The 12,839-nt window shown below is 41.2% G+C and overlaps 1 protein-coding gene across 1 annotated transcript in view; it reads right to left on the bottom strand.

Annotated features, from left to right (window-relative positions):
* Positions 1–12,839, bottom strand: part of Cnst (consortin, connexin sorting protein) — an 86,452-nt gene that overhangs the window by 16,014 nt on the left and 57,599 nt on the right. Inside the window, exons 4-9 of the mRNA XM_051186395.1 lie at positions 12,708–12,738; positions 11,087–11,173; positions 10,522–10,636; positions 8,504–8,525; positions 8,238–8,334; positions 4,498–5,381 (exon numbers count right to left, since the gene is read on the bottom strand). Of these exons, the coding sequence (XP_051042352.1) occupies positions 4,498–5,381; positions 8,238–8,334; positions 8,504–8,525; positions 10,522–10,636; positions 11,087–11,173; positions 12,708–12,738 (1,236 nt within the window). The remainder of the gene's footprint in view (positions 1–4,497; positions 5,382–8,237; positions 8,335–8,503; positions 8,526–10,521; positions 10,637–11,086; positions 11,174–12,707; positions 12,739–12,839) is intronic.

Raw genomic sequence — 12,839 nt, 5'->3', positions numbered from 1 at the left:
GCTAAAAACCAAACCTGGGCTCTTGGAAGAACAAGGGCTTTTAACTACTGAGCCATCTCTCTAGTCACAAGTAGAGTTTTAAAAAGATGAAAACTTCTAGACAGTATGGGATCATCTCTACTGTCCTATAGTCAAGTCATTTCATTCACAATTATGACCTCATTGGCCCTTTTGGGTAACAGCTTGAGACTCCAATGTGAGATCATTGGGGTGGGAGAGGGTTAAAACAAGGAGACTCACGAAGCAGCCAAGGCTAATGTCCAGGAGGAGCAGTAAGTATGTAAATTTGAAATGCAATTAAAACAAGAAAGGAACTTGGTAAAAGAAACACGTTAATGAAAATGCATTAACCCACCAGAAATGTAAAAAGCAGTCTAAAACAAGAGGCAAAATGACACCATCTGGCACAATTTAAAAAATGGGCAACCCCAGAGTTTTCCTTGGGGACTACTTAGTTACATAAATCAGGGGTCAGACAGACATTCCCACCCCTGGTGTTCTTGGAAGCCAAAATGACCAAGCTATATCCCCGCTTCCCTGGATCCAATCTGAGCAAAATTGCCATGGTGGCTGTTTCCATGGAAGTGCCATCTCCATGACCCCCAACACTGCTGCTTAGCATATCCCCACCCCCAGCAGCTAACTCTTCTTATAATTTTCATTTTAAAATTGTGTGTGTGTGTATGCGCGCGCACACACACACACACACTCGGGCACACATGAGGAGGCCAGATCAGGACACCCTGAGACAGGATCTCTCACTAAATGTGGGGCTTGCCAGTTTCTAGCTGAGCTGCTTGGCCAGCAGATTCCAGTAATCCTCATGCCCATGGGCTCAGCATGACGATGGCTAAAGGTCTTATCCACTAAGACACCTCCCCAGCCCCAATGGTTAATTTATTTTAGTTAAGTTTGAGACTGAGGCAGAAGGGTTACAAAGTAAAGAACAGCAGCTTGTTACACAGTGAGACTCTGTCTCAAAAAACCAAAAATCTGGGCCAGAGTTAGAGTTAGGTCTATGTGCTTGCTAGCAAACCTCACTACCTGAGCTCAACCCCCAGGTTCCATGTGAAAGAGGGAACAGGCTCCCACGAGTTGTCCTCAGACCCATGGTACGTGTGTACCCAAACCCACATGCAATAGGTACATGAAAGTAATAAAAATTAAAATAGAAAGCTCAAAAAAAAATCTATGGAATGGCGATAAGTATGTCTAATGTTTTTTTCTTACAATGGGGAGACAGCAATGGTGAGAACAGAGTCATGTAATTTTTAATAAGAAAGAAACAGCAGTGTTCACATGTCAAACTATTATTCGGCAAAATTATGCCTGGGTTTGAAATAAGCTTACCAAGTCCAGAAAGCCTCATTTACACACGCATCTACACCCAAGAACCGAAATGCTAGAGACATTTTTCATTTTTCCTTCTCTCTGAGGTGAACATCATTTCATTTTATAGGGTGGATCTTTAATCTTCATCTAAAACAACACAACAAGTGGCTGTTGAGAGTTACAAAGTCAGTGTCTCCTGGAGCCCAAACTCAGCAGTGCAGAGTGACAAGAGGCAACAGCCGGCAAAGGGAGGGTACCGGGCCTGAGGCAGCCAACAACTCCAAGCCGAAGGGACCCTTAAAGCGCAAAGTCTCCAGGCGGGCGAGGAGAGGTGGCCAGCAGGTGCCAGGAGAGGATGGACCAACAGTGACAGTGCTCCCTGAGCAGGAAAACTACCAACCCGCGCAGCTGTTACCGAACTGTGACAGGCAGAGCAGGGAAGCCACACAGTCAGGATCTAGTCTGCAGTGATGGTGGGGGGTCCCTACAAACCGAGATTCTCATTCCACTACAGTGCCCAACAGTGTCAGGCAGATGACTCTGCAGAAGTTTGCTTCAAGCACAAAGCAAAAACTGGTTTAAAGTTATGTTTATATGCAAATCAAAAACTAAAGCTTTAAAATTTAATCATTAAAGATTAGGGACTGGGGTGTGTATAGCTCAGCAATAGAGTGTTGCCTAGCATAAACAAGACTCCGTGATCTATCCCCAACACAAACAAACAAACCAAAAATATGCTATAATTGTTTAATTATAGTACTCCCAGCACTTGAGAGAGGGGGGCAGGAGGACCAAGAGTTTGAGGCTACCTAAAATGCTGGAAGCCAGCCTGGGCTACTTGAGACCCTGTCTCAAAGCAGAGAGACAAACAAACAATGCATATATGTCTGTATGTATAAATAATTACATTTACAAGGAGACCGATGGTTAATCTGTATGTTTCATTTAACCCAAAGCTTCACTTTTATGGTATTAAGAAAACATTAAAGTATTAGTGATTTCATTTAGCTTAAAACTCTTGCAGAAAGGCAGATTTTATTAAAACATGCAGTCAAAACAGATACTGACATAAGTATTCAGAAAGGCTGTCTAACAACCTATTTGCTACCATCATAGAGTATGTTGTATTTGTTAACTGAATGTTGCTTTAGGTTTTTTTTTTTTTTTTTGGGGGGGGTGGTTGTTGTTTTGTTTTTATTTTGTTTTGTTTCTTGAGACAGGGTTTCTCTGTATAGCTTTGGAGCCTGTTCTGGAACGCCTGCCCGTTGCCTCCTGAGTGCTGGGATTAAAGGTGTGTGCTACTGCCAGCTGCTTTAGGGGTTCTTATACCGCAAAACTGAATGGACCAAACATTTAAAAAGGAGACCATTATGTACTAACTTCTCAAAGAGACAACTTTCAACTCTACAGATAATTTCCTAGCCACGGTCTCGTGGGAAAAGAAACGTGCTGTGACTGAGGAAGGGACACCCCATCTGGCTGTAACATTCCCCAGTCTGATGTTACAGAGCTGTCCTCGAGCAGACTGAACAGTGGCTTAGTGCTTCGTCATGAGTTCTGTTGTTTCATGTAACATGAAAGCACCATTTTATCCTTGTTATATACAGTTCAGTGTGCTGTATTCAAATGCTGTAAACTGTCACTGCCACCTACTTCCCAACTATACCATCACCTTGGACAGATACTCAACATACACCGAGCAATACTGAGTGCTTCTGGTAAGAGAAAATTAAGATACAAAAATCATAGTTTTGTGGGAACCATTCAATAACCAAATAGCCTGGTAAAAGTAAACATGAGAATGACTACTAAGCTTTTAAGGCTTTATTTAAAAAAAAAAAATTACTGGGAGTTGGTGGTGCACACTTTTACTCCCAGCACTTGGGAGGCAGAGGCAGGCCGATCTCTGAGTTTGAGGCCAGTCTGGTCTACAGAGTGAGTTCCAGGGCAGGCTCCAAAGCAATACAGAGAAACCCTGTCTCGAAAAAACAAACAAACAAACAAAATCTAATTTTGTCAAAAAACTAAAAATGAAAACCATAGTTTACAGGAAATTAACTAAACAGTAATAGAATGGTCTCAGGAAGCTTGTCATGGAGTTCCATTCTTTAACATATAACTTGTTATCTATTTTTGCTTTATTTTACTACTTTCTTCCTGAATTCACCTTTTTTGAAGACAATGCTGTTAGAATATAGTGGGTATGTATGAGAATTTTAGGGGGTTGAGACAATGTCTCACTTTGTAGCCAAGGCTGGCCTCAAACTCACAGTGACCCTCTTGCCACAGCCTGCCCAGGGCAGGGTTTACAGGTGTGAATGAGGATAAGGGCCAACTTCAAGGGAGGAAAAGAACAGAGAAAGCATCCTCACTTAATCAGCATAAGTGGGGAGGGGGGTGGGAAAGAGAGAGAGAGAGACAGAGAGGGAGAGAGATCTGAAGGAGAGAGAGGGAGTGAGAGAGAGAAGGTTCAGGGGGATGTTGCGCCCGAGACCCCACCCTGGACCCGCCCACCATGACTACTCTTTCCACTGTCTCCCTTTCCTAGAACAGGACACCTGCTATGGCTTTTTATCTTTGTTAGGCTTTGCATCTTTTCTTCCTGGGATCTATAAAATTCTCTTATTAAACAAAGGACAATAGTCATCTTCCTTTGCTTTTATTTTTCTTTCTGTTAATAGCTTAAAAATTCATCAAGCACCTGCCAGTGTCTTTATTTCAAAAGCTTTGTTCTGTTAAGTATGTTTCCAGTCACTTAAGATGTATAATAATAATCCACTGAAGGAAGGGACAGGGAGCACAGGCCAGGTTTCATTTTCTGCGGGTGTGAGGAGAAAGATTTCCTCATTCAAGTGTGACCAATCTTGTCTTCATCTGAGCCCCCGAGGATGCTAAACTGAACTCACAAGGTTGAAAAGGAAAAACAGCATTCATAACTGAGCCTCTGTGCCTAGAGGGAGACAGCGCAGCTTCCTGAACTGTGAACACTGCGGTGACTGGAAGCCACCTGATTCAACATGTGTAAGTAACTTAACAATTAATGTCGGTGTTAACTGAAACATGCCCCTCAAGCTTAAAACCAGAAAAAAATCCATGGAAACAAAGCAAAATTTTGCACATGTGAGAATCCATCCTACTCTAGCTGTTACTGCCTCCCTGCCTTACCTCTGTGATCTCTATCTTCTTGGCCAGATCATCAAGGGAGAGCGAGCTGTCATCAGGAGGCAGGTTCTCCTGGAGACTGTAGGATGCTTCTTCAGGAGAAAGGTCTTGGAGGAGGTCAGAGTCGTCGTCCTGGATATCTTCATAGGAGAGGGACTCTTCGGCGTCTTTTAAGCATCCTTCCAAAAGGCTGTTCAGATAATCTTCTGTTTCCTTACTGACTAGGTCTTCCTTATCCCGCCCTTCTTCTGGGGCCATGCACACTTCTGGACACAGTGTCCTTACGTCAGACGCTTTACTGTCACCACAGAGTGCATTCTCAGAGCCAGGCTCCAAGTCAGTCTGACTGTGTGGTGATTTCCCATCAGAGGCTGGGAGAAGAGGCTGCTGCAACTCATCCAATTCACTGCTCTGAGGCAGGTCCCTGGGCAGAGCTTCAAGTACACCCTGAATGGGCAGGCAGAGTTCTTTTCGGTGTGCCTGTGAATATTTACCCTCTGAAATCAACACAGGAGGTATACTGTCACCGCCTGGGAAGAGCTGCGGCTCTGTCACTGGCTCACTAGGAGGAGACCCCTTAGGGTCTTGAGCCACACCAGGATGGTCCTCTGTGGGCGGGACTTGCAAGCAGCTGTCATCCTCACAGGCACTCTCAGCAGCATCTGGCCCTGTCCTGCTCCTGACTGTCTCTGGGGACTGGGTGTGGAGCTCCAGTGTGGCCCTGGTTCCGCAAACTGGCTCCTCCTCCTTATGCTCCTTCCTGGCAGTTTCTGGAAGGCTGGGGGAAACTGCCTGCCAGTCCATTTGATGAGAGCTGGGGCTGCTCTCCTGGGGTTGCTCTTCATGCTGGCCTCCGCTGGGCTCCATGCCAGGCCAGGTTTCAGTCTCTGCAGATGAAGAAAAAGGAGTTGCTGTTGAATTCCAAACAATGCTTTGATATCGAGGTGGAGAAGGAACAGATGAGTACATGTGTAACAAAAACTGATGCTAACCCTCTCAGACAAATGTTGTCTGTCGAGCTGCAAAGTCCTTAGGTAGAACATGCTAAGGATTTAATAAATAGTATTAATGTAGTAAAAAAAAAAATAATGAGGATCCTTCAGAAACATGTTAAAGTCAATGAATGATTCAGTCATTATAAATGAAATAGTTTAAAGTCTGAATTTTTTGGTCTTTTGCATTTAAATGAATATACTTAATGTGTTTGTGTGTGTGTGTGTGTGTGTGTGTGTGTGTGTGTGTGTGTGCTTTTTTGTGTACTGAAGTTAGAAAAGCTTTTTCCTTCTACTTCTACTCAAGGCACAGCATACTGAGTAAATATTTTTAAGCAACCTTAGTAATAATATAAAATGTAAGTAGAATTAAATCTAATCAGAATGAACAAGAGTTTGTTCAGATCAAATTTGCAATTTGAACATAGTGCCCTTAAAATGTGCTTTCAAAGACAATTTCTTAGTACCTGGTAGCAAAGGGGACATAAAAAGGACACATTTAGCCAAGAAGTAGAAACAGGTTTGAATTTCAGCCTTTCTATTTCTTTACAACAGTTAAAAACATTTATGTAAATAACAAATGGAAATTGCCCATTGGTTAACAGAGAAGCCTTCTTGCCTTGTTAAACATTTCATAAAGGCCTATAATTCCCACAAGAGTCAGAAGTGCATGATAAATAATTTTATTGCTTTTCAATTTTAATTTATTGAAACTTCAATTACCAAATGGCAATCCAAGTTGAGTCCCTAAACCAGACCAGGTATTTTTAAAGTACAGTCTCAGACACCAGAGAAGCCTCAGCTCTAAATCAGAGGTGGCATTAGGAGTTCTGGGTTTGACCCCTCCCCAGTTTTAAATATCACAGAGGTGAGAAGAACTGGCCATCTCTGGAGAGTCCTGCATCCCTGCTCTCTCCCACTCTCACGTTTGATTGCAAGGAAACAGGTGGGCAGCTGGTTCCAGTGGGTTGTATGCTTTGATCCCTGAGCTTAGTGGCATTCCCTTCTCAGATGGCAGCGTGTGGGGTGGGGGTTAGAACAAGGAAGGCCACAGCGGGTTGGAAAAGGGTCGAGCTCAGTCATACATTTCCAGTACCCAACGGTTCAGAGATAGCCCTCAAATCACATCTGCAGGATGCAGAGACTAAAGAGCCTGGGGAGCATAGTCCCTAGTTCCTGGTAATCACAAGGTTGAAGAGTGACACATAAGAGAGGGCTTGACAAACAACAATGACAAAATATGACATAAGATGCAAAGAGTTAAGAATTCTAAGCTGTGCTGGGAAGTCATTCACAGTATTGACAGTTTTCTTTAAAACACACTATTTTATCAAGTTGGAACAAAATTTCCTTCCTTGTCCAGGATTCAGTCCACACCCACTCATATGATGGATATTAGCAAGTGTTTTGATTGTGGAAGCCAGTGATAATCTCTACAGTTTACTCAGCTAAAGCATAAGCATTCAGTTAGAAGCCAGATGATCCAGGTTCTACCTAAGAATTAGGGCACCAAATAGATGGCTGAAAACTTGCCAACAACAAGCCTGTGCTAAAGCTGTGTGTGCATGGGGGGTGTGGTGTGTGGTAGTGGTGGACACCTCTGACCCTGGCACTCAGGAGGCAGAAGCAGGTGGATCTCTTTGAGTTCAAGGCCAGCCTGGTCTACAAATCTACACAGGGAAACCCTGTCTTGAAAACAAACAAACAAAAAAGCAACAAAAGTATAAAACAAAAAAGAAAGCTGTGTGTGTAGGATCTTTCACAACCCAGGCCAAGCTAGAACTCACCAGGTAACCAAGAAGGATGACTTTGAACTCCGTCCCTTCCTGCCTGCACCTCTCAGTTCTGGGATTATAGGTGTATACCACCATGTCTATTAAGTTGTAACAAAGCTTATCTTATCCTGTTCCTGATATAAAAACGACTAGAAAAGAAACACAAAGAACACAGTATGTGGGATTGACACAAAGCAATATCCTAATTTGTGTCAACTTTACAAGTACTTTTACAGAGGAAAGGGCTAATGGATGGCAACAGCATATCTGTATTATTAGGGATGCTCACTCAAAACTCCTGTCTCTTTCTAAATCAGGGCTCTCAGGATCATAAGGCTCATCATATAAATTGGTAATAAAATCAGCCACCAGGCTAAAAAAAATACCCTAAAAAACATATTTATTCCTAAAACTTTGTAAATGCATTTAGACAAAAGACTTTTGACTTAGACACAAAGTGGTATAAAACACATCTTAAATGGTTAACACACACACACACAAAACACACATTCACACACACAACACACACACTCATACACAGTGTATATTAGTGCTATAAATTATCCAGACAGAACTTCTTATTATGTAGATTTATAGAAAAGATCAGTCCTGGTTACTCAAATTGGTAATAATTGTTCTTTTTTCCTTTTTAAGCAAGAAAGGATGTTTAAATGTAAAGCATTTCAGACTATTTTTGTATCATCTTTTTTATATTCTGTTTTCCTTATTGATTACACAGAAATTATTTTTCTTTTTAAAAGAATTTATATTCTATTACTTCTAGTTATCTAAAAATAGAAATACATATAAAAATATGGGTTTTCTATTTTTATAAATATATATATATATATATATGTATATATATATATATATAAATGCAAAAAAATTCTAACACAATAATTCAGATCTAATACTTTAAAATACCACAGGCAACAGGCCTCCTGTCTCTTCCTCTCCAGTATAATCTGCAACAGACCTGGTTCTTTGGTTGTTGTTCCTCTTTCCTTTGGCTCTTCAGACATTGTCACCCGCGAAAAGCATTTTCCACCCAGTGACTTTTCCACAGGTGCTATCTAAGAAGTTTTCAAAAAGGAAAAAATTAATTACGACTTTTTGGAGAAACTGTTGCATTCAATTAGAAAATTGCAAGTGTCCTGAGAAAGGGTTTTCTAGTACAGTCCGGCCCCAGGCGTAAGATGCTGACATGCTCCCCGTGAATGCTTCCAGGAGAACCCCTCTTACCTTATGCTTGAACAAGAGAGGGCTGTAGAAGAGAAGAAAAACATAGTTTTAAAAGTACAGCATGCTTCCAAACAAATGTCACTGAAGTCACTATAATAAAATAGAGTGTCTCTGCATTCTAATGTCAGCGCAGAACATTTATTCCCAGGACTGACATACTGCCACTGGCTTCTGTGGTTCAAGGGACAGCTCCAGCATGTGTTTGTTTCCTCAGTCAGCCAGTTACCACTGAGCACCCCCAAACAAGGCATACGTGCTTCAAGCTCCCATAAATGTTCACAATTTCAGTTTAAAATAGATTATGGCAGAAGATAACTATATTGGAATTACTCATGGGTAGACAAGGGACTTTCAAGTGTTAGGTTTTAAAGAATCCCATGCTAACTGTATGCCAATAAAGGCATGGATGAAAGAAATCCCAGCTTTATTATTATCATAATATTTGGAATCAAGAAACAGCTCAAGTGTCTACAAACAAATGAAATGGGCATGGAAAGTGCCACGTGGTCATATAATAACCGGGTATAGCAGTGAAACAGCAAACCTGATACTGCACGTGATAAAATATAACCCAGAAACAATGACAGACTGAAGGATCTAGAAACAATAACTGTAAGCTGCACAATCCATTTGTATGAAATCACAGGCATGTAAACCCACATTACAGAACTCGGTTACCATCACAAGGGAGGGAAGAGGGAAATGTCAACTTGGTTCTTCAAGGAAAGAGCCTTCTGAGAGGTTAGAATGTTTGTGTGCTGGATCCTGTTAGGAGTGCTAGTCAGACTATGTTAGGGAAAAATTTACCACGCTCATACACTGAACTATAAATAACGAGACATAATCTGGGATACAATGATCTAAAGATACCATGCTCATGGCATATTCAAGTAAATACTTCAAATATTTACCACACACTAATAAGCCATGAGTTCCTTCAGGAGGGCAGCAGGAGGCATTGAGTATATAAAAAGTATAAAAAATAAATTATCTTTAAAGGCTTCTACTCTTCTAAAGGTTATAAAAATGGAAATGTAAAATAGAAAGCTAACGTAGGAACTTCCTAAGAAAATGAGTTACAGTTCAGAATCCTGGAAGAGACTGCTGCACAGGTTCAAACTGCCTAGCACAGAGCACCCATCTTCAGAGATCTGAATGGATACTTCCATCCCAACTTCTATCACCTTTCAAGGTTGGTCTCCAGGATGGCTACCCCCAAGCAAACACCCGCTCTTCTATAATTACTTGGGACTGTTTCATTATCAACACGAGCTTTAGTTTCCTGCCCATTATTCTGAAGAGGAGACCAAGTTACCAGAAGAACAGAGAGCCCTTTATCCAAGGGACATGGGGAACTCAGGACCGAAGCCTGGAGAGTACATCAAAGTTTAAAAACTTGCCTTAGAGAAGGGAATGGGGAGGGGGATTTGAGGGCACAGTGTGGGACACAAAGGGAGAGGGGGTCAACCAAGAGGGAAAAAGGCCGAGAGAAAGGGTTGATTAATTTTAAAAACCTATCTCCTTGACATGAACCAAGCAATTGGAAAGTACCTGGTAATGAAGTTTCCCTTCATTTAGGTTACATATTGCATACTGTGCTTTTTAAAGACTGTTCCTTTGACGGGGGTTACAACTTTTTTTTAACCACACACACACTAGAAAATAGCCTAAACAACAATAATCAACATACAGAAATAGATATTTAATGAGGTTAAAGTAATAAAGTAAATAGAGATTATAAAAACTAATAACAGAAAAAAAAAGTCCCAATGTGCAACTTGGATCATTTGGCTTTCTGATCTTACTCAAAATGTATCAAAATTATCAGCGTGTCTAGTTAGAAGGCTCCTTTGAGCCCATGTAAACCTAGTGAAGTCCAGAAAGAACTCTTTACATTCCATTATACTCAGTTGAATTTCTTAAGAAGAAAATGAAGAAATGCATCACAAATTTCAATACTCAATATAATGTATATCTTCAATATTCTCCAACTAACTTTTAAATTATGACATACTCACTCTTGATGAGTTGTACAAATTTTAGCAAGCTGTTCGAAATCTTCACCATTAAACCCCTTTTCTGAATTCCTCAGAGGCGTCACTGAATGTGGCTGGACAGCTTTCCATTTTGTTTCTAAATTTAAAACATTTGTTAGTCACTGGCTCTTACAAAACTGGGCTCCTCTGGAATAATTAACATGCAACTACCTTCTCAAGCAACCCAAAAAGTTAACACAGAAAGAGCTAAATAATTACTTCACAGTACATGTAAACACCATTCTACAAACAAAATTAGCCAGGAGTGCATGCAGAAGAAATGAAAACAGAGCTACAAAGAGCAAGATCCAAAGAAAATACCGTCTGCCTCCCATCTCTCTCATGGTGCTGGGGGAAGTCATGGCCTTGCACTTGCTAGGCAGGCTCTCAAGACACTAAACTGCATGCTGGGCCTGTGTTTTTAAAAGTAACTTGACTGTGTAACTTCCATTCTTTTAACATGTAAAATCAGGACAGTATGCTCGCTCTCTGGGTAGTGAGTTGCTACATTACTGATAATTTCCAGCTCCAGTCAGTTTGTACTTACCCCATTGTTCCTGAATGGCAGAAAGATTTGCAAGCAGTTGCTCATGATACAATCGTTCAAGCTGAATGAATTTCATTGCTTTCTCATCTGGATAGAAAAGTTAAGGAAATAGACATCAAGACTATCTACACAAAACCCCACGTTTGCAAAGGAATGTCCTATAGAAGACAAGAAATGTGCACCTCTGATCCCCCCCAAAAACAACAACAGCAACAACAAAAACAAAAAAAAACAAACAAGAAGGCTCTATATTTTTTTAAATTTAAGCGTATCTGACATGAGGTTTCCTGGCTTTGGAGTAAGTACATTTTATTGTAACACACGATGTAGAGTACTTGGGTTCACAAGGAAACAGACACGAAAGGTTTTACTCAAGGACTGTCCGCCTGGCAATGGGCTGGCAGCCATCATTAAAGCCATTGGAAAGAGGACCACAAGGGATCCTAGAGTCTGTGCTTTCCTTAATTTTTCTCCTTAAATGACTCCCTGACTCTGAGACCCTTCAGGCAATTGTTCCTTTGTGGTTTCATGACCCTTTACTTACTTTCCATTGGACATTTTTCTCCCGAGTCAAAAGTATGAAATGTTAAATAAGGGAAACATGGCATGGGTCTTGTATAAAAAATTAACTCACCCCAGTGACTTTCCTAATTATAACAGAATTCCTTTTTTTTTTTTTTTTTTTTTTTTGGTTGATCTTCTTATGACCTTTTGGCTTTCCATCTGTACCACATGAACTTGCATCTTAGGAGGTTGAAAAACACTGTCCAAATGCCCAGCTTCCTCTGGGCAATGTTCTAAATGTTGACCCAGAAAAAAAGAAGAGAGGATCGGGAGGTTTAGCTTTGTGTCCTTCCCACAAACACCAAGAGGTTCATCTCTCCCTCTCTGTCACCTTAAGGACCCTTGTGTCTAGGAGAAGCAGAACAACTCTGCTCCTTCCACCCAGGACCAAATGCTCCACAGTCCAAAGCTTACATGGGATCTCCTTGAAAACACTATTTTGTTGGTTGCTAGTGAAGAACTAATCTAATCTTCCCTTGGCAGCGACATACAGCCATGCATCGTGGGACATTTCTGTCAGTGAGGAACCATTAAAAGATAAATTTGAATTGCCTGATGATGCAGGCGCACCTTACCATGTTGCTCCTCCAACAACAAAAGAGTGGGATGATGCCTTTCTCTGGACATAGACCCACTGTTGAGCAGCTTGGGACCACTGCTGCTGTGATTGGTCCACGGAGTTACTGTGGCATGCTCCATTAAGTGCACACTTGACTCGTATTAAGAGTGAGAGGAATGAACAGACTTTTAAAGCTTTCCTTCTCGGCAGCATGTGTTTTGCCCATTCCCTTGAATGTAAAGGTTCAGTGTTGGTAAAACTAGGTGTTCTGAATGAAAGCCAAGTTTAGGTAGCTCTAGGGGGTTTTCTGGAGTGACCTATTTCCTACACCTTGCTCTTTGAGGCGGTTACAAGGGCACACGCAACTGCCAAACACCACCAAAACCATATGGTCTGCACATCTTGTTGCACAGACCTCAACTTAGAAAAAAACAAAACAAAACAGATGGATTCCTCAAACATTCTATGAATGTCTGTCTGGAGTTAAGAAAAGGATACAATCCTCTTCCTGGAAATAGGTCTCAGCTACCTGAAAAGACAAAGGAAGAAATTTAATATGAGTGAAAGGACAAACTTGGGAGGCAGTAAGATCTTGTGAGGTTGCTTTGATAGAGTACTAACAAAAACACT

The sequence above is a fragment of the Phodopus roborovskii genome, unplaced genomic scaffold, assembly GCF_943737965.1.
Source record: "Phodopus roborovskii unplaced genomic scaffold, PHOROB, whole genome shotgun sequence".
Taxonomy (NCBI): domain Eukaryota; kingdom Metazoa; phylum Chordata; class Mammalia; order Rodentia; family Cricetidae; genus Phodopus; species Phodopus roborovskii.
Note: the sequence above shows the minus strand (reverse complement) of the source record. Positions and strands in the feature narration are given on the sequence as shown.